Here is a 24558-nt window from a genome sequence, read left to right on the forward strand (position 1 = left end):
ATTTCTTTATCTCATGATCTTATACACCTCTATAAGGATACCCCTCATCCCCCTGTGTTCCAAGGAATGGTGTCCCACATTTCTGAACCTGTGCCTGTAGCTCACACCCTCTAGTCCTGGCAACTTCCTCGTAAATCTTCTCTGTACACTTTCCAGCTAGACAACATCTTTCCTATAACAGGACTGAACACAATACTCTAAATGTGGCCTCACCAACGTCTTATGCAACTGCAACATCCCAACTGCTATACTCAAGAATTGTGACTTGCCTTGGCTGACGGGTAAGGTGCACGAGCCACACCTCCAACACTTGTGTAAGCAAGTAACTATGTGCTTGGCTTTTATAGATGTGAGGTAGGAGGGGTTACATTATCCCTCTGCCCCATTCCGCAAAAAAGAACCCACCCCTCTTCCCATCATAACGTCAGCCAATCTCCCACTTGTGTGGGAACCAACCTGCAATCCCCGCACCCTGCTGGAGTCAATTAGAATCTTCTTCATTTTGCATCAATGTCCTGGCCTCCTGTACTAATGGAGCAGGAATACAGAAGTGGTTTTACTGAGTATTTCTTAAACTCAACCCCATGTTCATGTTCAGATCCCATCACCACCACTCGCGATGATGTTTATCCTGTAAGGATCAGATGGAGCTCTTATCCCTTATGCAGCAAGAAGGAAAAACCTGGAAGCAGAAGTGGTCTGGTGTGTCAGGATCCCTGCCATGTTTAATTGGACCCTGTGCCCCTTTTACCTTGGACACCTCTGGAGACCAACTGAACAAGTCTACAACAGTGGCTTGAAGAAAATAAAACTCATTACTTTCAACCAAATTCACCAAAATATACATGTATGCACAGTCACAAAAAAATCAGCGAAACACTGAAATAATAAAAAAATAATAATTAAACACCAAGTTTGAAAAGTTGTACTCTGTTGATTTCAATCAAAACTTTTGTCTGCAACATATTGTTTTTTTAAAGCTAAATTTTAAGATGGGCAATGCATGACTTGGTGAGGTCAGCCTGATGATATAGATAATGCAATTATAATTGTAGTTACTGGAGACCAATATTTCATTGCATCCTTGCAGTGTAAATATAGTCAGATAATAACAAAGGCCACATTCATAACTGACAGGATGCTATCGTTCAGCCTGATCATACTGAATTTGATTAGATACTTTGATCGGGCACTTCCATTATACTGAGATAAATCAGTCAGATTAAAAACTGGTCACTTGCCCAAAATTTAAAGTAGGACTACTGTTTTTATATCTGTACGATTGATATCCAGGTTTGTTGCAATGAGCTGAACTTACAAAACTGGGTTCAAACAACCTAATTGATTTTAAAGCTCACTTCCTTTTAGAATTCATTCACACTATTCACACTATCAATCATTCACACTATCAATCCCCTTTTTCACATTTCGCTGACATTATAACAAAAGGCCAATTTAAACAGATTTTTCTGAACTGCCTTATTTTACTTTTGAAGCAAGGAGTGATAAACATATTCATATTAAATATATTATCAAAAACTACACAAAATATATCATTAGCCCCATTCATTTATCCATTCTTTGAAATGTAGCAGAATAAGATAATCATTTTAAAGGCTTGCCAATATTCTCCGCCATATAACATAGTCTACTGCAAACAGTTCCTGCAATGCCTTACTCTCACCAACTGTCCACAGGTTTGTCTGAAGTCAGATGCTTTTGCTGCAAGCAAACTGTGGCCAAACCTCTTCAGTCAAGTTTGCTTTGGAAGTCAAACGTAATTTAACTGACAACTTTTCAAACCTGGTTTATAATTCATGAAGTTATGGTGAGTCTGACATGAGGTCTTACAACCCTTAGCCACAGTTAACAAGCCATACAGCTCCTCTCTTATAAGTAGAAAAAATGTTTTCATTTTACATAAAGCAAGAGACATAGAGTACAAAAGCACAGCTTTTGTCATTTTGGCAATATTGCAATTTTACAAACATTTGCATAGAATGTGTAAGAAAATAGTTTCCTTTATCATTCAGATTTAATTTTCCATACATAAAGAAAATGTACTTTAATGAGATTAGTAAAGAAAGGAAAGAAAAAAAAACTGGCAGGCCTGGTGTAACAGATAAAAGATGGGATGTGATGTCCTTTAGGGATGAGTACAAATTTAAATTAAGTGGTTCCGCAGAACCACTCCAAAACCAAGCTGTGCGAGGTTGAGGGAGCACCACGTTTTTGATTTGTCCTTGAATCAAATATTTAAGAAGTTGAGATTCGGAATCAATAGTTCATGATTTATTGGGTATGGTACGGCCAGATTGTAAATTCTGGATATTTTTTCACCAATTATAGGAAATGGATGTTCACTCACCAATGTCTCTGAAATGCTCTTGGTGCTGTTGTGCTGGCTAGTACCACCTGCACTCTGCGGTGTCTGGAATCTACATCACATGTTCCATTCTTTGGTTTATACCACATCACAAAAATAATCAATATCACAAAGCTATAGTTTCACCAACAAGGCCAAGAAAGAATGTGTTCATTACAGCTGAAATTATTTCTTTACACATTGGAAAACAAAAGGAACATGAACAAATGATTTGTTCATTCCTTTTCAAATGACTGACATGCAAATACCACACTTTAAATGTTCTGTCAAAATGAATTAGGAATCCCTTGTTTTTTTCTGTCTAGAACTACATGACAAAACCAAAGTCCAGTTAAATGTGAAAAAGGAAACTAAAGTTCTGAGAAATGACATTATCGTATTTGTGGTATTAAATGCTCATTCCTTTCATAACCAGGTCCTGCTAACAATAAAATATAACTATGTGCTTTACTTGGATTAGCAAAGGCACCTGTGTATTTTACCCCATCTAGAAGGAGGGTGGTATCCAGTTTGTCCTGGTGCAGGCTTGTCCTCACCCACAGTCAATACACTGACTGGTCCATTACCGTTTGAAAGGCAGCCATGTCCTCCTGCCCTGTTCCAGCAGAGGCCTTGTAGCTTCATAATGGTTCCCAATTCACTGTTACAGTTAAACAGAGCCGAGGGATAGTACCAAGAAGGCTTTTACGGTGGTAGAAGTGCAGCAGCGTCAATAGGCTCAAATCCGCAAACAGACACTGCTGCTGGACTGGCAGGTGGAACCCGCTGATACTGGCGACAGAAAGAGTTTCCCATTCGGACACACACATACTTCATAGACAGTCTGACGCAGGTTCGAAGAACTGGCTGACGGTGAAGAGGCTGAGACCTGGGGGATGTTTCCCAATCGGATTGTCTTTGCATTTAAAAATATCTGTAGAGATAAAAAAAAGGTGATTTTTTTTTAACCACGAGTTAAAGGCCATGTCCTGTGATGCAGGTGTGGCCCCGGCAACACAGACGGGACATATGCTGATGTTTATTAAATACGGCAATTAAACATCGTGGACATTTTGTTTCATTTATTTCATGCTGGTTTACAAGACAGCCTCAGTGTAGAATCACTGACAACCGTGAAATAATACATTCAGTTTTATAATGGTGTAACCTATCTTCAGGGATCTGTTATGAAACATGACATCTTTCTAGAACAGCTGATTCATCCAATTTATTTTATACATAACATCAAATAGGTTTTGTGTAGGAAAGAACTGCAGATACTGGTTTAAACCAAAGGTAGACACAAAATGGTAGAGCAACAGGCAGCATATCTGATTGTCAAATAAGTTTCCTTCCCTTTCCATATTTTGCTGACCAAATCCAACTCTCTCAGTAACCCCATGAATTCCCACTCTCTCCATCCCTCCCACACCCAAGTCACACCAGCTTTTCGTTCTCACCGAGCTAACAGCTAACAATGGCCTGTTTCCTTTATCATCCTTACTTTTTTGCATATCTTTCATTCACTTGTTCTGTATCTCTCGACATCATTGTTTATATCTCTCGTTTCCCTCTCCCGTGACTTTCAGTCTGAAGATGGGTCTTGACACAAAACGTCACCTATTCCTTCACTCCAGAGATGCTGCCGGTCCTGTTGAGTTTCTCCAGCATTTTGCGTCTATCTTCGGTTTATACCAGCATCTGCAGTTCCTTCCGACACATCTCTCAGTCTTCTATTTTATACTCTCTCATAAAAAAACGCAGCCCCGAATTTCCCAGGAGCCAGTGACAGATTCCTTGTCTGGTTTCTCCAGGTACTCAGCCTAGACTAGATACTCAAAGTCAGAACCTTATTCCCAGGGGGAAAATGTTAAGGACTCGAAAGAATAGCTTTAAGGTGAAATGGGCTACGTTTAAAGGAGATGTGTGGGGTGTTTTCTTTTTATAGAGCGTGGTGGGTGCCTGGTGTGTGCTGCTGGTGGTGGTGATGGAGGCTGGAACCATAGTGGCATTTATGCTCATAAATTCATGTCATAAGAGAAGATTTAGGCCATTTGTCCACTCTGCCATTCAATCATGGCTCTTTCCCTCTCAACCACATTCTCCTGCCTTCTCCCCATAACCCCTGACACCTATACTAATCAAGAATCTGTCAATCTCTACCTTAAAAATATCCAATGACTTGGCCTCCACAGTCTTCTGCGTCAATTAATTTCACAGATTCATCTTCCCTTTGACAAAAAAAAAAGTCCCACTAAAGAGACTTTTAAAGAGACTTCGCATCTCCTTTCTAAAGGTCCTTCCTTTTATTCTGAGGCTATGGCCTCTGGTGCTAGACTCTACCACCAGTGGAAACATCCTCTCCACATCCACTCTATCCAGGCCTTTCACTATTCGTTAAGTTTCAATGAGGTCACCCCAAATCCGTCATTTAAGAGGTTTTTAGATAGGCACATGGATATGTAGGGAATGGAAGAAGATAGCTCATGTGCAGGCTGATGAGATCAGTTTATCTTGGCAGCTTGTTCAGCACAGACATTGTGTCCTGAAGGTCGACCCAAAATGCTGGAGTAAAGGGCCAGTCCCACTTGGATGACATTTTCGGCGACCGCCTGAAAAGAGGTTGTCGCGGCATGGTCACGACATGACTCGGGGTGACGCATGTAATGACACGCGGTGTCTCCTTGCCGCCCTGGATTTTGGAATGTTCAAAATCTTTCCGCGACACCTGCGTGTCTTATCATGTCATGCGCCCTGTCGCACGCTGATATAGGCCGTCCTGCGGGTGACGCCTGGTGACACAAGGTCATGATCTCGGCTAATTCGCCTGCGTCATCATATGTCGTCATGTGTCATCATTTGTCAACCTGTTGTCCTCTGATGTCGTAGACAGTGACGCAGTCTTTCGTATCTTGCCGTATCGTGTCGCGGGTGGGTCCTGTTGACTTCGGCTGTTGCTGTTTGACGTCAGTGCAGTCGCAGGATGGTGTAGGCGCTGTCGTAGGCTGTCATATGTTGTCGCCGCTGTTGAGATCCTGGAAATTGTGACGTTGGTTGACGCATCAGTCACTGACGCCCGCTGTCGCCGAAAAAAATCACAAAGTGGGACTGGCCATTAACTCAGCGATTGAGGCAGCATCTCTGGAGAGAAGGAATGGGCGACGTTTCGGGTCAAGACCCTGAAGGGCTTGATCCTATGCCGTACTTTTCCATGTTCTATATATATGAATGCAGCATAGCATTCAGATCAAGCTGATGAGTTGATGATGGTCCTTGGTCAGAAACTGGACCATGCTTTCAGACAGAGGTGTTAGAGGATAGAATTCCCATAATGGAGTGGACGATGGCAGGAATGCAGGACTGGGCAACCTTTCATCAAACACTTTCTTTATCTTGGGCTCCCTCAGAAAGAACTGGGGTAATAGATTTGATGAAGAGGATACAGCAGGGTTCAATTCATGCTCTGGCATTCAGCTCAGAGTATTAAAATCTAAAGGTTTAAGGTAAGTAGACTTGAAAGAGTTAAGGTACAATACCTTTGGATGGAACAATTGTTCCATGAAATTAAACTGTTTTTGGATTATCTGCCCGCAGGTGCGGAATGACAAAGAGTTATTATAAAATAAAAGAGGGAAGAAAAGTCTGAGTAGTGAAGCTATCTGAGTCATTATGCGTTATCTTTCTTTCTCACTGTGGGGAAGGCATTCTAAGATATCTTGTTAATTGCTGAAAGAAACAATGAAATGTAATCTTATAAATTTTTCGGTATTAATCTTTACCAGATGCAGCAGCTTGTTAGACAATTGTGGGGTTTTTTCTATTCCTCCGTTAAAATTAGGGAAAGAATGATGTTGAACAAGGCTTTGTTTACAACTAAATTTTTCTGCAGAGTGAGTCATCAACAGTCAAAGCTTGTGCTGGCTAGAAGGTGGGGAGACGGTGTGAGTGAGGGGGAAGGTTGATTCAGAACCTTGCATAAGATGCGTTTTGCCCCAATTGCAGATTGTGGGCTAACATTAACTGGGTGCCAGGCAGGCAAATAAATCAAACATCACATCAAATAAATGTGATTCAATAATATGGGGATTGAGAAAGTTCATCTATCCCAAGAGAAATAGTTCATGTAATTTTCATCTGTAATCTGTAAACTCCTACTTAAAAGGTGTTAATTCTTGGCTGTGCTAAATATAGCCACACAACTGTAAGCAACCTGCTAATAGCATCAAACAATGTTACAGATGCACTATGAAGACAACATCAATGTTTTCTTCGGTATGGGAGCATTTGTTCGGCAGGTAAAAGTCCTTTGTGTTTCAAATTGACACAAATGTCTTGTCAGTTCTGTTGATCCAGTGTGCTGTGGTAGATCAGCCACCTGCTTAATGCCATTCAAATTAACCAACCATTCGTCTCAATCTTATGATTTATCATTCTCTGCTGCCCCACATCCTCCATGATTACACAATCAACATAGAACCTAAAGAAACTACAACATATGTGTCTCTGAAACAGTTATGTTTATGGCTCCAAATGAAAACTGCAACATCTATTTTGTTGGAGTCATATTTTTCCATTACTTCTTCAATAGTAGGGGACTTCCAGCCTCTTTGACTCTAACTCCATTCCCTGATTTTACAGATGGAGCCAGTCCATGTTAAGGGCATTTCTCTGTGTTCCCTTCCAAAATATCATTGTTCTCTTTTGATTTTAATATTGCAATGCAGAGTGTCAGTGGCACCCATTTCAGAGAAATAAAATCGGTCAGAGAGCAGGATTAATTGTAGAACTTGTGCAGAAAGTCAGTGTGGGTGTCATGACTTATGGAGACCTATAGAACAACTCCAGTACTTTATAAGAGTGGGGTGGATTGGCCTAAACAGAAAGCTATTTTGCTCCATTTATCTGCTACTATTGCAGTTTTCAGGGCAAATGCTGAACATAAATCACTTCATGGTTTGTTCCCTCGTCTTTGGTAAATTTTGTTTGGAGTCTGTTGCTCTCACCTGAGTGTTTATTAGAGTTTACTGGAAAGAATTCCCTTATGTGCCTTCATAAAGGAGAAGTGGTGAACCAAAGACACAATCAGACATTTTATCAGAAAATAATTGGAAACAAAATAAGGGACCGAATTTCAGACACAAAGTGCTAGAGTAACTCAACGGCTCATGTGGCATCTCTGGAGAGAGTGAATAGGTGATATTTAAGGTTGGGATCCTTCTCCTCAGAACTGCAGCCTGGCCCATTCTGTTACTCCAACTCAAAACCAGCATCTGCAATTCTTTATGTCTCCATCGGGCAGAGATTCAGGGGAATAGGTTTGCATTCTGCAATTAAGTCATTTGGCAGATGATTTGTTTAAGAAAGAACTGCAGATGCTGGAAAAATCAAAGGTAGCAAAAATGCTGGAGGAACTCAGCGGGTGAAGCAGCATTTATGGAGAGAAGCCGTTTCGGTTCGAGACCCTTCTTCAGACTGAAACGTCACCTATTCCTTCTCTCCATAGATGCTGCCTCACCTGCTGAGTTCCTCCAGCATTTTTGTCTACCTGCCAGGTTATTTGTTCATTCTCTATCTTCACCCCCAAATAGCCCTTTAATTGTGTCTATATAAAAGGTCATAAGGTCATAAGTGATAGGAGCAGTATTAGGCCATTCGGCCTATCAAGTCTACTCCGCCGTTCAATCGTGGCTGATCTATCTCTCACTCCTAACCCTATTCTCCTGCCTTCTCCCCATAACCATTGACATCCGTACCAATCAAGAATCAAGTTGGCGATATGCAGAGTACTGCCCTGCCGACTACAAATTCAGAAGATTCAGAAGATTCAGAAGAATCTATCTATCTCTGCCTTAAATGGACTGTCTATGGACTTCAGCTATATCTTGTTGAGGGAGGAGTAAATTAAACAGAACATGCAGTTTTTACTTCAGTGAAAAACAGTTGGAAGGAAAGGGAAACAGAGTTAATGTTTCATTTCAAAGACAAAGGAATGGGGTGCATTGTAGGTGTACATTTGTAGGGAAGGTATAGTTAAATATTGAAGAAGACCTAAATGACTGAATAATCTATGCTTGGCACGAGTTGATCAAGGATAGTCAGCATGCATTTGTTGGTGGACTTGTTAGTCCAGTCTTGCTAATTTGATTGAGTTTAGTGAAGATGTAACACAATATATATTTGAAGGCAGCGTGTTTGATATAATTTACATGAACTTCCGTGAGGCCTTTGACAAGGTTCCACATGGAAATCTTATCAAAATGGCTGGGGTCATAAGATCCAAGGCTACGGTATTGGAAGATAGATAGCTATAGTGGAAGGTTGCTTTTGCGATTGGAAGCCAGTGACCAGTGGTGGAACACATGGATTAGTGCTCGGACTCTTCCTGTTTGTCATGGGTAACAAAGACTGATGACTTTGATATGAATGTAGAAAGTAGGATTTATATGTTTGCAGATGATATAAAAAATTGGTGTTGTTGTGGATAGTAAAGACGATAGTCTATTAGTTGTTAAGTTGGGAGGAGCAATGGAAGGTGGAATATTATTCTGATAAGAGGAAGTTAATGCATTTCAGGAGGTGTTATAGGAGAAACTTACAAAATTCTTAAGGGGTTGGACAGGCTAGATGCAGGAAGATTGTTCCCGATGTTGGGGAAGTCCAGGACAAGGGGTCACAGCTTAAGGATAAGGGGGAAATCCTTTAAAACCGAGATGAGAAAAACTTTTTTCACACAGAGAGTGGTGAATCTCTGGAACTCTCTGCCGCAGAGGGTAGTTGAGGCCAGTTCATTGGCTATATTTAAGAGGGAGTTAGATGTGGCCCTTGTGGCTAAAGGGATCAGAGGGTATGGAGAGAAGGCAGGTACGGGATACTGAGTTGGATGATCAGCCATGATCATATTGAATGGCTGTGCAGGCTCGAAGGGCCGAATGGCCTACTCCTGCACCTAATTTCTATGTTTCTATGTAAGAGTGTGAACCATCAATGATAAAACCCAAATGAGCTATTGAGAAACAGAGGGTCCTTGGTGTAAAGGTCAGTGAATTCCTGAGGGGCAGCAGGCCAGATAGAAGTGGTGAAGAAGGCATATAGAATGCTGACCATCATTATCAGGGTATAGAATATTAAAGTCTATGGAAGTCATGGTCCAATTTTATAAAACATTGGTTGGACACAGTTGTGTGCAGCCCTCGTTCATACACTGTAGGAAGGGAATGTATTGAAGAGGATGCAGAGGAGATTTACCAAGATGTTGCATGGGGTAGAACATACGTTATAATGTTATGTATGTTATATTCAGACTGGATATGCTTGGTTTGTTTTGGGGGAAATTGATACACCGCAGTCTGTATGGAAGTTATATAGAAGAACACAAGTTATATAGAAGAACACTTAATTAAACCATTTATCAGAGCCAGCAGATGTCAGCTATTTTACATAATCAGACATCAGCTTATTATACTCAGACTCACGTGATTGTTAGCCATTTAGCAGCACGTAATTAAATCATTTATCTAGTAATCAAGGCACTAAAAAGTTACTTATTTTACTATCCTACACAAACTAGGGACAATTTACACATACACCAAGCCAATTAACCTACATACCTGTACCTCTTTGGAATGTGTGAGGAAACTGAAGATCTCTGAGAAAACCCATGCGGTCACGGGGATATGTTCAAACTCCGTACAGACAGCACCCGTAGTATTTTGTTGGAGCTGAGAATTCCCTTTTTCATGAGTTATATTATGGTTATATTATTTTCTTTCTGGGAGAGGGATATGGGTCAAATGCAGGCAGATGAGACTAGTGTAGATGGGACATGTTGGTCGGTGTGGGCGAGTTGGGCTGAAGGGCATGTTTCCACGCTATAAGAATCTATGGCTCTCTGACTTAATCTGCTGTTGAAACTTGCATCTATGGTTAATTGGAACTTCACTGCCTGAACATCTGCAATAATTGCAACATTAATTGAATCAAATATTATTTAGATGTACTCTGGGCTGTTCTTCTAGAGGAAAACAACACATATGTACCTGGCATTGGGAGCAGAGGCATCAGCTCTGATAATCATCTCCAATGTAATTTTGGATTTCCTGGGGTTTTCCAAGCAGCTGTGTCAGGCACATGTTCAGCACTGCTGTAACAATTTGCCAGGGGATGATATTTCCATCTGATTTATTTTCTCTAAATTCAATTATTTAACACCGCATAGTGTGGAATGTGTAAAGCGGTAGATTATTAGATTCTGGAAAGGTTCCAAGGCTGTTAATGAGACAAGTAAGGATAAAGTTTAATGTCAAGCTTTTCTTCTCGGTTTTTCAAGACCAAAACCCCAGCCAAGAAGTAGGCATCCCACTGGAGGCCACCCTGGGCCATAACAAGCAGTTGTGAAAGGAAAGCAAGAGGCGGCATGGTGGTACAGCGGTTGAGTCGCTGCCTTACAGTGCCAGAGACCTGTGTTCGATACTGACTCTGTGTGCTGTCTGCACGCAGTTTGTACGTTCTCCCTGTTACCACGTGGGTTTTCCCCATGTGCTCCGCTTTCTTCCCACACTCCAAAGACAAACAGATTTGTAGGTTCATTTGGTTTTTAAAAATTGTAAATTATCCCTAGCATGCAGGATAGTACTAGTGTACGGGGATCACTGGTCAGCATGGACTCAGTGGGCTGAAGGACCTGTTTCCATGATGTATCTTCAAATTAAACTAAACCAAGAGACAGATTTGTCTCTAGGAATCTAGTAGCCAAAACTAGAGGCACTATCAACACAACACACCCATCGTCAAGGGCTTGGTTATCATCCACAAGGTTCTAGATGCAGACCAAAGATCGCCCTAAATTAGATAGACTTACCACAGCAGGCAGTTATCAGTTCTTCATCCAAACCTTACTTCAGCAAACAATCCTGCTTTCATTCCTGATGACAAAGTTAAATAAAACACTTCCATTCCTTCCCATCATTTGTCGCCTGAGCAGACTTAGATCTCAATAGAATGCAAATCATCGACCTTATGATGGGCAGTAACCTATCTTATATGAAGGGTCTTGACCCGAAACATCACCCATTCCTTCTCTCCAGAGATGTTGCCTATCCCGCTGAGTTACTCCAGCCTTTTGTGTCTATCTTCGGTTTAAACCAGCATCTGCAGTTCCTTCCTACACATTATAACCACATGCAATCTACTGTGCAGGTCTCTGTCTGTCTCTCTATTCTCCAGAGAAGGATCTACCCTGGCATCTGCCATCAACCGTGCAAACCATTATTGCGCCTTTTCCAGGGCTTACGCATAATTTCCGTGCAATCTCACTGCATAACTGTTGTTATTGGCTACCTGGGTTTGTGTTCTGCTTCTCTATAAATCAACCACAGTATATCATTTACAGTTTTTTTACTCCGACTCATGTCCAATTACTATCTTGATAAAAGGAAAGAGAGTCAATCTGGAGCAAGACCCAAATTCAAAATCTCCCTCTGAAGAAGAGCTTACCTCCCCATCTGTAGACTGGAGCTCAAGTTCTCTTCGACAGGTAGCCTTGAGACCCCCTTCCGTTGCAGTGATATATACTCCCTTTGGGGCTTCCATTGTCAGACTCCGGGTCGGAGATTCCAGCCTACAAATTCCATTCGGAAAACAAATTTATGAGGAACAAAGCACCCACTAATATCAAGGCTTTTCCTTCACATTTCTGGAACTGTGAACAATGGATTGAATTGCCAGATTATACAGTTGATTACTGAGACTGCTGAAAGAGGAATGGTGATGGGTTAATTCAGGAAGCTGCACACATTTTAATCAAGCTTTAGATCAAAATATCACCAGGGTTTATTTTGGGCAAGTTTCAGATGTATTTAGAAAAGAAAAAGTGTTTCAAGAAGCTCATTTATATTCAGAGAACATTCTGGCAGATACAAGCAACTGAAAAATAAACAATTTTGAAAAAAAGTAAGGTTCACAGTTTGATTTAGAAGGTTTTCTTTTAAGTTAAGAATAAACAAGATCATAAGAACATAACAACTGGGAGCTAAAGGAAACTCACAGCCCATGTTTTCTATTCAGTAAGGCCATGTCTGCTCTGATGTTGGACTCAATTCCACTAACCTGCTTGTTCCCCATTATTCAAAGTCACCCTAAACGCTGCTGATATTGTGGGTTTAGAACTGAATTGCTGATTTGGTAAATTATATAGCAACAGCTATTGTTTCTACTTTGAACAAATTATTTTAATATAACTGAGAATTCTCTCTCCATAATATATGGTTGAGTCATCGAGTCATAGCGTGGAAATAAGCCCATCAGCTCAACTAACCCACACTGATCAACATGTTCCATCTATACTAGTCCCACCTGCCTGTGTTTGGTCCATATCCCTTTAAAAGCATCCTATCAATTAGTATCCTATCAATCCTAAGTTTAGATTCTAGAGATAGAGCTTAGAAACAGGCCCTTCAGCCCACCGAGCCCATGCTGATCATCAATCACTCGATCACACTAGTTATATGGTATCCAAATCCACTCCCTACACTCTTGGGCAATTTACAGAGGTCAATTAACCTACAAATCCGCACATCTTTAGGACGTCAGAGGAAACCAGAACATCCAGACGAAATCCACGTTGTCACAGGGAGAACATGCAAAAATATTAACCGATAATTTATTGTATTATGTAAAACATAAAGTGAAAGACTAACTCAGCAGGTCCAGCAGCTTCTGTGGGGGAAATTGGTAGGTGACATTACAGGTCAGGACCCTTCTTCAGATCCCATTCCTTCCACAGATGCTGCCTGATCTGCTGAGCAACTCCAGCACTTAGTGTAGCAATGTTACAAAATTTTGAGATTTTAAAAATCAAGTCTGTAATTTATCCCATCAGATAAAGCATAAAAATAAGTTTAATTTGACATCTAATTCACTTTCATATCTCAAGTATTTAAAAAGTTATGGCCATTTTCATACTCGGAAATGAGCATCTTGTTCCCTATTGATTTTCTATGGACATAACAAAAAAGTTGTGATCGTGAACAGTCAAAAGCCCATAACTTTCTTAAAAATTAAGAGAACTGAATGAAATTTTCAGTTATCATAGATTGAAGCATTCTGAAACAAATATAAAATAATCTTACTTGAATGACCTGAAATTAAAGCATATAATTAGTTAGTTACCTAATTGTAGCTAATTTCAGACTTCAATTACTAGATCTCAACATCTATCCATTTCTTAATAAATGATTAACATTTTTAAATAGCCTAAATGTCCAAATAATATTCACAAATAATTCACAATAAAACATGATTTTAAAATCTCATTTACATTAATTTATAGGCCAAATGGAAGGAATTCAGTGTTCAATTGCTGTAAATAAATGCCCATTTAAATCAGCTTTCTAGCGGGATCCTGTGGAACGCGCTGGTTTAGAACGTTCACATTGCAGTAGATTTGTGCCTCAAATGCCGAGAAAAATACTGCGCGATATAATGGGCCCAAATTGAGCTACTCGCAATATTAAATTTTGTATAAAAGGATCTTTAGAAGCCCTTTTGAATGTAAAAATATACAACCTACCTTCTGCTATTTTCTTTATGAGACTCTGCGGTTGCTGACGGTCGCGGGTTTAAAGATTGATTTTTAAACTACTATAACTATTATTCAAGGCCTTTAAACCTAATAATAGCTTTTGCGACGGGGTCTATCAGCGATTTTTCGTTAATAATTAACTAGGCTGAACATTTTCGATTGGAACAGCTTAGAGAAAATCGCGTTTTAAACCCGCCCCCTCTAAACGGCGCCAAAATCGCGCACAACCTCAGCGGCAGATCTTCAACGACGCTTCAGGTAGGCTTTGCAACATACCTACTTAGTGTTTTATTCAAGATTTCAGCATTGCAGTTCCTCGTGTCTCTATGTATGGTACTATTATTTATTGTATATTTATTGGTTGTGTTTGTTGCATAAATAGAAACATAGAAACGTAGAAAATAGGTGCAGGAGGAGGCCATTCGGCCCTTCGAGCCAGCACCGCCATTCATTGTGATCATGGCTGATCGACCCCTATCAATAACCCGTGCCTGCCTTTTCCCCATATCCCTTGACTCCACTAGCCCCTAGAGCTCTATCTAACTCTCTCTTAAATCCATCCAGTGATTTGGCCTCCACTGCCCTCTGTGGCAGGGAATTTCATAAATTCACAACTCTCTGGGTGAAAAAGTTTTTTCTCACCTCAGTCTTAAATGACCTCCCTTTATTCTAAGACTGTGGCCCCTGGTTCTGGACTCGCCCAACATTGGGAACATTTTTCCTGCATCTAGCTTGTCCAGCCTTTTTATAATTTTATATGTATAAATGTGTCTGCAAAAGCTGCAGCAAGTAATAATGTCATTGTTCTGTTCTTGGTGCACCTGACAATGAAACACTCTTGATTATTGATTGTTTTACTGAAATAATACATTTCATTCACAGTCAGCTGAGCAAATTAAAAACTTGGATGGCAAAGTGAAAAACACATTACTTTGTATTTCCTGTCAGCTGTAATTAGAACAGGCTCGAAGGCTGTAATGCGGTGCAGGCTCGAAGGGCCGAATGGCCTACTCCTGCACCTAATTTCTATGTTTCTATGTAACAATCTCAGATATTTTCCATTTGCATTATTATTTTGCAATTGACTTCCACTTGCAATCAATATGGAAACAAAAACTAGATGTAAGCAAGAGGTTGTGAGAATTGTCTAAGATCGCTGATATTATTCCACACAATTGAGTTGTCTCCTACACTGCCTATTGTAATGAAGGCACAAAACACAAGGACATATTTGGCTGGTTCGGGAATACCTGTGTGCGGAGAAACAGAGTTGGTGCTTTAGGTCAAGGCCCTTTCCTCTGCACGTTGAATCTTAGTATTCCTGTTAGATCCCACACTGAGAAGACAATTAATTAAACTGAAATACTGAAATATCCCCCGGTATCTCAATAAATGAAAGCACATGGATGGTGCTGGGTAATTCACATTAAGAACTGCTCAGATTTCAACCAGAGCAACAGTCATAATCACTTTCCTCAGACTTGAGGGGGAATATTGGGATTTGCAGCAATTTTGATCATTATCTAGCAAAGGTTATGGAGAATGCACCGAGACGATTAAAATCAATGAAGACCCAAGCGGCAGCACGCTGGAAATTGAGCAAAAAACTAATTGCTGGAGAAACCTGCGGCTTGGCAGCACCTACTCAAACGGATTGTTGACTTTGGGAAGGGACAGCTGGGTATCCACAAACCTGTCTTCATTGAGGGAACAGTGGTGGAGTGAGTCAACAGTTTCAAGTTCCTTGATGTACATACCTTTGAAGATCTAACCTGGGCCCAGCTTATCGATGCAATCACAAATAAAGCTCATCAATGCTTCTACTTTCTTCGATGCTTGAGGATAATTTGTTGTGTCAATGAATATTCTATCGAACCTTTACAGGTATATGGAAATGACTGGTTGTAACACAACCTGGTTAGGCAACTCGAATGCCCAGAAATGAAGGAGACTGCAGAGAATGGTAGACATTGCCTGGACAAACACAGGTACTTATCTCCCCACCATAGAAGCAATCCACAATAGACACTGCCTGAATAGGTTGGCCAATATCCTCGAAGACCCATGCCACCCAAGACATGCTGTCATTTCACGACTTCCTCCTGGAATGAGGTAGAGGAGCCTGAAAACCATGCCACCGGGTTCAAGAAAAGCTTCTTCTCAGCAACCATCAGGCTCTTGAGCACTGCATAACACAAACCACTACCTCAGCAATTATGATCTTCCATGGACTGTGTCTTCAGTTGCACTATGAACTTTATTTTTTGCTTTCAAATTTAGCTCCAGTGTATTTTTATGGTCAGGAATATTGGTCTCATAGTGTAGTATAACAATTTATTGCAAACTGTGCAGTTGAAAAAAAGGATTAGTTTCTAAAACATATCTCTCGCATCCTCAGGATATACCAAGCCATTTAATAGATGATGAAATACTTTAAATTGCAGTCTTTATTGGTAGTTTGTTTGGTTGTTTGTTTGTTTGTCTTTTTGCACAAAGTCTGCGAGCATTGCCACTTTTCATTTCACTGCACATCTCGTATGTGTATGTGACGAATAAACTTGACTTGACTTGACTTGACTTGACTTGACTTGACTTGACTTGACAAAGCATCAGACATTTTATGCACAGCAACATCACACAAACAGCAGACAGCCTGTTGTACTGTATCCTGCAGATGCTGGTTTAAACCGAAGATAGACACAAAAAGCTGCAGTAACTCAGCGGGACAGGCAGCGGGACTATTCCGAAGAAGGGTCTCGACCAGAAACATCACCCATTCTTTCTCTTCTGAGATGCTGCCTGAGAAGGACCATGCTTGTAGAGTTACTCCAGCTTTTTGTGGCTAACCCGTTGCAGTGATTCAATTGAAGAATAAGTATTTGCCAGGAAGCTGGGGAGAACCTCCCTGCTGTCATTTGTAACAGTGCAACGGGATGATTGCACATTAAAAAGCGTGGGTGGTTGAAATTCATTTCAGAGGTAGCCCACATCTAGAAAAGATGGGATGTTATTTCAAATTGATATTTTCATTTTTTTTAAGTTCTTTTCAGTGAAGTTTATCCCAAAACACTTTGTTTACTACAAATATGATTACTGTATAACTAGCTTAGCTTCTAGCTTTGGCTTCTAGCTATATAAACACACACATACCCCCAAAAGAGTAGCTTAACTCTATGTCTATACTCCGGGACAATTGAAGTTCATTCAAGAAACCTAAGATTGAAACTTCAAGGCTGTCGAATTTTTGGGTGTATCATAATCCAGCTGCAAATGTGATGTCTATAAGACTGGCTTAAGGGCCTGTCCCATTTAGGCGACTTTTCAGCGGACTGCCTGCGACTTTCAAGCTCGCGGCACTCGCCTGAAAAACCGCGAACTGGAACGGCGACCGTCAGAGCGGAACACACGCACAAACACACACACACACACACACAAACACATCGCAAAGGCAGGGGCCAGGGAAAGCGGCGGGAGCGCTGTCTGAAATTCACACGGCGCAAAGCCAAGGTGATACAGACACACACCGCGATGTACAGGAAGTTTAAAGACGGCTAGCACAGTGTACGGAAGTCCATTAAAAGAGCGGGGAGGGGAGGGGAGAAGGGGGGGCGAAGGTGGGAGAAGGGGGGAGAAAGGGGGGGGGGGGAGAAGGAGTGGAGACACTTTTAAGAAGCAAGACAACTTTTAATGCCAGAGATACACATCTGTGAAGTTTAGCGGGCATTTAACATTACCGGTCGGTTTTCCTTGGAGGCTGTGGACCGATGAGCTTTTTCGTTTAGTTTCGTGACCCAACTCACAGAACTACCTGAATTTTTAACATATTATATAAATCATACCTGAAATACGTCAAGACCAAAACCTGCACATTTTTAAGAAATATGAGAAAAACCTAACATTTTCTGAGTAGTAATTGCCCAATCAATGCCGTTGGACATTGAGGTCAGACGCAAATTGGCCAATCCCGCGCTTTGTTTTATGGTCGTTAGGCAGCGAGGATGCTGGGATCATGGCTGCCTCCTCATCAATAGCAATAGCAAGGTTTCCAAGGATAAAGGTAATGCTCACCTTGCTGATAATTTTGTTTTTCATTTGATTTATCGTGATAATGTGTACTGGTAAATAAAAATGATAAATAACAAATGTAGAGCTAGGGTTAGGATTAGGGTCAGTCGGTATGTCAGTCTGTTTGTCTGTCTGTCTGTCTGTCTGCCTGTCTGTCTGTCTGTCTGTCTGTCTGTCTGTCTGTCTGTCTGTCTGTCTGTCTGTCTGTCTGTCTGTCTGTCTGTCTGTCTGTCTGTAGTCTGTCTGTCTGTCAGGCCTCTGCCAGGCCTCTGCCGGGAGGTGAGTGTTGGGCCGGGGTTCCTCCGGGAGGTGATGGTTGGGCCACTGGGAGGTGAGGGTTGGGCCGGGCCTCCGGTGAGTGCTGCGAGGAGCCAGTCGGGCTGTCAGCCAGCCGGCCGTTGTTGCAGCAAGCGAGCGGGTGGTCTGATGGAGCCGGCACTATCTGGGTGCTGAAGGCGGCCCGGGCGACATGCATGGCAGTGCTGCCCCTCTCCATCGCCACCACCAGACGGGCATGCTGGCCGAGATGGACAAGCTGCGGGGCCACAGTACGGAGCCCGCAGCCGGTCCCAAAGCGGCTCCAGCTCCAGCCTTGGGCAGCTCTGGGAGGGGGGCGAGTTAGGGTTAGGGTTAGGCGTTTTCCTGCCTTAGCCTTCCCCCAGCCTGGCACTGCCCCAGTCCCACTATGGCCGAGACCCCCACTCTGCACACTGGCAGTCAGTGGGGTTCAGTAAATGGGGGAACCCTGAAGAACTGCCCTGACCTATTAATTAGGCTAGTTCAAAAGGACCTCTGCGGCAGTCTCATTAAAAAAAACCCACTCACAATTATATTCATTACTAGACTAAGTGGGACCTGTTGGGTCCCAGCATCACACGAGAGGGCTGGTCACCAACGCAATATTCCACCTCTCCTATTCCAATATTGCTCGCCAGTGGGGGGGGGGGGGGGGAAGGGGGGGCTTTCTGGTGCGCTAGTATGGGTGTTGCGGGCCGAAGGTACTGGTTTCCAGAGGGCTAGTATAGACATTGTGGACCGAATGGATTATTGGACTGGCAGCCAACTGTTTCAACAATTTTAAAAGCCAAGCCGAGGCAAACAATTTGGCTGCAGCCACCCGACAACCAAAATTCATTTTGTGAACACAAACTTTTTGTAAAAGGCGAGGCAAACAATTGGGCAGCAACCACCCGACAACCAAAATTCATTTTGTGAACACAAACTTGTTAAAAAAGGAGAGGCAAACAATTGGGCAGCAGCCACCCGACAACCAAAATTCATTTTGTGAACACAAAATTGTTTAAAAGGCGAGGCAAACAATTGGGCTGAAGCCACCTGACAACCAAAATTAATTTTGTGAACACAAACTTGTTAAAAAGGCAAGGCAAACAATTGGGCTGCAGCCACCTGAAAATCAAAATTCATTTTGTGAACACAAACCTTTTAAAAAGGCGAGGCAAACAATTGGGCTGCAGCCACCCGACAACCAAAATTCATTTTGTGAACACAAACTTTTTAAAAAGGCGAGGCAAACAATTGGGCTGCAGCCACTTTACAGCTGCATCGAGGGGACTCACCATGGAGTAGACGTACGTTTAGTGTTATTCGCAGCTCAGAGAGCCGTGACCCTGTCGCTTCCTGGTCTGGCAGAGACTGAGTGAGGCACTACAGTTCCGGGTTTTATAGTCCCTCCCCTTGCCGCCAGCGGGAGCAGCAGAGATAATGGGGATTTTAAAAAAACATTAATATCTCTCTGATTTTTCATCAATGGGAAAAGTCCTCTGGTTCAGGAAGGCGGAGGGGGGCTCTGAGCTAGGTGGTCAAAAATGACGGCCGTTGGTGGCGGCGTTCTCTCGGAAATCGCAGCACAGTGGGCCAAAAGCGGTCAAGATCAGACTTTTAGTAATATAGATATTAATTTTATAGAATACAATTATACATAATTGTATATGATTACAGTCATATTCACAGGTCATATATATATATAGATGGTATAAAAATATAGTTTAAATAGACTACAACATGGAAATAGGCTCCCCATGGTGTAATATGGGCATTGGACACTAGATGGCGCTTACTTATCCGATCTAATGTGCAACTTTTGGCACTGACGAGTTATGACTTCCTTCTCAATTATATGACTTCCTTCTCAACATGTTGAAACATTTCCTGCGACCATACTGACGCCATGACTAATTCCCAGAATGCTGGAACTCCTCTCCAACATGAAGGGGACTCACCAGAGACCGCCAGCGAACATGTGGCGACCATGTGGTGATCATGTGGTGAGCGCAGTCTCGTGCACTCGCCTAAAAAGTCAGCTAAGTGCGACAGGCCCTTTAATGATTTTGGTTGGCTCCCTTTCTTAACAGGTTTAATTCAGAAGTCAATTTGTAGTCAATGCCTACTATGTTCTGTTGTGCTGAAGCAAAGCATGAATGTCATTGTCCTATCAGCAACACATGACAATAAACTCACTTGAGCTTGAACTTGAATTACTCAGTATGTTTTAGTTGCTTTCATTCAGTGTACACTAATGACCGGAATGTTTATAGCTGTTCTCCTCCAAGCCAGATCTGATCATCGCACTTCTGTTGTGAGCTTTGAGAGAAGGAAGTTTGGTTAATCTCTGTAAGGACCATGTTTCTAGACATGCACACTCAGTGGGCTTAAGGAAAATAAATATATTTCCCATGTTCAAAACTTAGGGTTTAACTATTATGTATTTCAAGAAAGCATATAGTCATAATAGCGATTAGATGCAAATGAAACTCTGTACCCAATATCCTTCATAACGTTGGAATACTAATACTAGCTGGGATCTCGATGTTATGATGAGCAAATTGGAGACTGCAAGAGTCAAAGTTAGTTGGTTTCTGTTTAAACTTTACACTTTTGAGAAAGAGTGCAGAAACAGGCCCTTTTGCCCACCGCTGCGCCACTGTGCCGCCTGTTGTGATTGACGGCTAATACGCTGCGCCACTGTGCCGCCCCTAACAGAGTTAATTTCAGAAGTCAATTGCTGTTGATGAATAGAAAATCCTGAAATAAAAGAGCCTACATAATCGCAAATGCTTCATGAAATCCTGAACCCTTCAGAGAGTCGGACTAAGAAAAAAAAAACAGCCTATGATCAAACCCTACTTCGCAAACTGTACCTGATTTGTTTTTGCAATCTCTGCTTGGGATTGTGTGCTCCTTTTAGTTTCAGAGGTCCTTTAATGTGTGTTTTTATTCTACACTGAAATAGGTGGATAGCAAATAATTTTCTTTGGTGGGGTGGTGGGGGTGTTCCTATGTGCTGCACATGTGTGGCGGTTAGTTTCATGGATGTCAGCTCATTGCATGATTTTTTGTGTAGGTATGTATGAGTGTGTGTGAAAATGTGTGTGTGAAAACGTGTGCTTGCATGCGGTAAAGCAGCAAATATAAGACGTTCCTTTGTTACTTCAACCATTGGTAGTTAACTTCTTATTTTGTACGCCTAATAACATGTTGATTCGTTTTTTAACAATGTACCTTCAGTGTATAAGTTGTTTGATTAAGTGTGGTCATGTAGAACAGAAGCAAGGATGAGAACAATACCCTTGGGACTTTTGCTATCTTACTACAAAGCCGTTGCAAGAAATTGTGAAACACACCAGATTATCCAGAGGGATTTACGCAATGAAATAGTCTGTAGCATTTGATAACGCGATCAATAAATTTGAAATTTGAGAGAAATGAAATACATTTTAATTACTAGAAAGACCCAAGGTTTAATGTCTGGTCTGTGCTGAAATTATTAATCCCAACTGGGAAATTAGCAAAGAATCCCAAAGAAGAAAAATATTTTTTGATTAATTATTCACATTTAAAATATTTGCCTACAAATTAGCTTTTCGGCATTTTTGTTTTTGCTATCAAATGCAAAGCCCCCTATGTTTAAGACATAGAGATATACTCACCTTAACAAACCAATATACTAGGTTGCTTCACGTAAAAGCCTTAAAATTTAACATGCGTGTTTTGTAGTTGGCAGGTAGGAATAGGGAATAGAAATACTCTATTGTCACATGTGCCTTGGCACAGTGAGATTCTTTGCTTGCATAAACAATGTATACAAATAGCAGCCACCTACGGCACTGACAAAGTTACAAAGCACGCAGGCTCCCCTTTGGTCCCCCCCCTCCAGCGGTTTCCCCACGCAGGTTCCCCATTGTCCTTTGTTCTCCCCCCCCCCCCGCCTATTGTCCATTGTTCCCCCCCCCCCCCCCCCCCCGCCTATTGTCCATTGTTCTCCTCCCCCCCCCTCCCCGCCTACTGTCCATTGTTCTCCTCCCACCTCCCTCACGACAGTCCCCCCACGCCGGGTCCTCCATTGTTCTTCCCGCCTCCCCCCTCACAACGGTCCTCCACGCTCTCATTGACTGTCGACCACGGGTTGACCCGTGAGGTGTTGCCACCGCTGTGAGGCTTCACCACTGCCGAGGCCCCATCATCGCGAGGTTTCACTGCTGCCACCGAAGCCTCACAGCTACTGCTGCCCCATTTCACGCCTCCGTGGTGCCGACCCGGGCCCCAACCATGATCACATTGAATGGCGGTGCTGGCTCGAAGGGCCGAATGGCCTACTCCTGCATCTATTGTCTATTGTCTAACATCAATGGAATTAAATCTTTTGTTTTCTCCCCAGATACTAGCTGATCTACATTTCCAGAATTCTCAGTTTTTCATTTATGTGGAATAATTGGGCAATGTTCCAATCATTGATTGTTCACTAAGCTTCATGGTTACTATGTTGGTTGTCAAATGCTTTGGGAAAGATACCAGATTAAATTTTAAACTCTTTTTATTTTACCCATTGATGCCTATACTATTGAACACTATAAGTGTTGGTGTCAAGGCTCTTGGCTGGCTTGGTGGTAAATTACCCACAATTGAACGAGATTGGCAGGGATTATTGAAATGTTTAAGAAACATTTACACAGGTACATGGATAGGATTGGTTTGGAGGAATATGGGAGAAATGCAGGCCGGTGCGACTAGTGTAAATGGGATATGTTGGTCGCTGTGGGCGTTGAGCCGGAGGGCCTGTTTCCACGCTATATTACTCTCTGACTCTCTAAGATACCAGTGTTCAATGGTTAAGGTGAACCAACCATCTGAGGTAAAGATAACTTGTGAATAGTACAGTGGTGGGACCTGCCCGGCAGGCTACATTCATGTCGTAGAAGGTAAACTGAGCCAACATGATTAATTTGTTGGTACCCAAAAATGCTGGAGAAACTCAGCGGGTGCAGCAGCATCTATGGAGCGAAGGAAATAGGCAACGTTTCGGGCCGAAACCCTTCTTCAGAAGAAGTCTGCACCCGCTGAGTTTCTCCAGCATTTTTGTGTACCTTCGATTTTCCAGCATCTGCAGTTCCTTCTTAAACATGATTAATTTGTTAATCTACATGTTTAAAGTTTAATGCTGAAAGCAGTGAACCTAGTTGAGATGTCCTGCAGCATTTATATTGACTTGCCTGGTGGAAGTCATTGCTCAGTTCAAAAACAGAGAAGATCCAAAAGTTTACAGCACATACAATTTTGGAATGTTTTCTGATCCTCGCAAAATGGATATGAAATGGAATGGACAGAAAGCCCAAGAAGTGGGAGAAATTCGTGAGGGACACTGTCATTTCTAATGTCAGACACTGTGCTTCTGGAAATTAGGAGCTAGTTGATAGGGAAATCCAAGCTACCAAGGATAGGAGAAGAATACAAGCAAAACTGAGGATTACCAAAGAATGAAGAAATGGATGCAGGAAGATATAAGAGAACAACATTGTATATCAACTAAGTGACTAATCATATAAAAATCTGTGAATATATTTAAAGCACATCATTAGGGCAATAAAGTATTTGCACTGCAGAATCAAATATTCTGACCCACTATGTCTTGGCCAGAATTGATGTTCCATCTGAGTATTTTCCTGTTCTCCTACGCTCAAGCCCATCAACATAACATTTCATTGTTTTTCCTGTCATATGCTTACCTAACTTTCCCTTGTTTAAAGTAATAAAGTATACCTAAAGAGACAACAGTGCTGTGCCTGGACGTGACCTGCAGCGGCACAGAGTCATGGAGCAGCAGTAGAGGTCACCAATGGCTTCACTTGGCCAGGCCAGCCCTGCAGCGCTGCCAGGACAATGGGCCTTTATGGCCAGGCTAGGAGCTCTGCACTTATAACAACTTGGACTTGAAAATGGCGCCAAAACCTGTCGACTCTTGTATGTTGTGTAACAATGAACTGCAGATGCTGGTTTAAACCGAAGATAAACACAAAATGCTGGAGTAACAGCAGGACAGGCAGCATCTCTGGAGAGAAGGAATGGGTGACGTTTCGGGTTGAGACCTTTCTTCAGACTGTTTTATATTGTCTCAGTGTACTATTCCTATACGCTTGAACTGAATCTAAGATTTTGCTTATGTAAAGTAACAATTTTTCTGAACGGTATACATAAAGAATTTCACTGTACTTCGGTACATGTGACAATAAATTGCCATTGAACAATTGTATTCATC

General features: G+C 41.9%; 1 protein-coding gene across 1 annotated transcript in view; it reads right to left on the reverse strand.

Annotated features, from left to right (window-relative positions):
* Positions 1-1353: 1353 nt before the first annotated feature.
* The window catches only part of sgcz (sarcoglycan zeta), a 220120-nt gene continuing 196915 nt past the window's right edge, over positions 1354-24558 (reverse strand). The window contains exons 6-7 of the mRNA XM_033034510.1: positions 11858-11981; positions 1354-3299 (exon numbers count right to left, since the gene is read on the reverse strand). Of these exons, the coding sequence (XP_032890401.1) occupies positions 3105-3299; positions 11858-11981 (319 nt within the window). The 3' untranslated portion in view covers positions 1354-3104. The remainder of the gene's footprint in view (positions 3300-11857; positions 11982-24558) is intronic.

The sequence above is a fragment of the Amblyraja radiata genome, chromosome 1, assembly GCF_010909765.2.
Source record: "Amblyraja radiata isolate CabotCenter1 chromosome 1, sAmbRad1.1.pri, whole genome shotgun sequence".
NCBI classification, from domain to species: Eukaryota; Metazoa; Chordata; class Chondrichthyes; order Rajiformes; family Rajidae; genus Amblyraja; species Amblyraja radiata.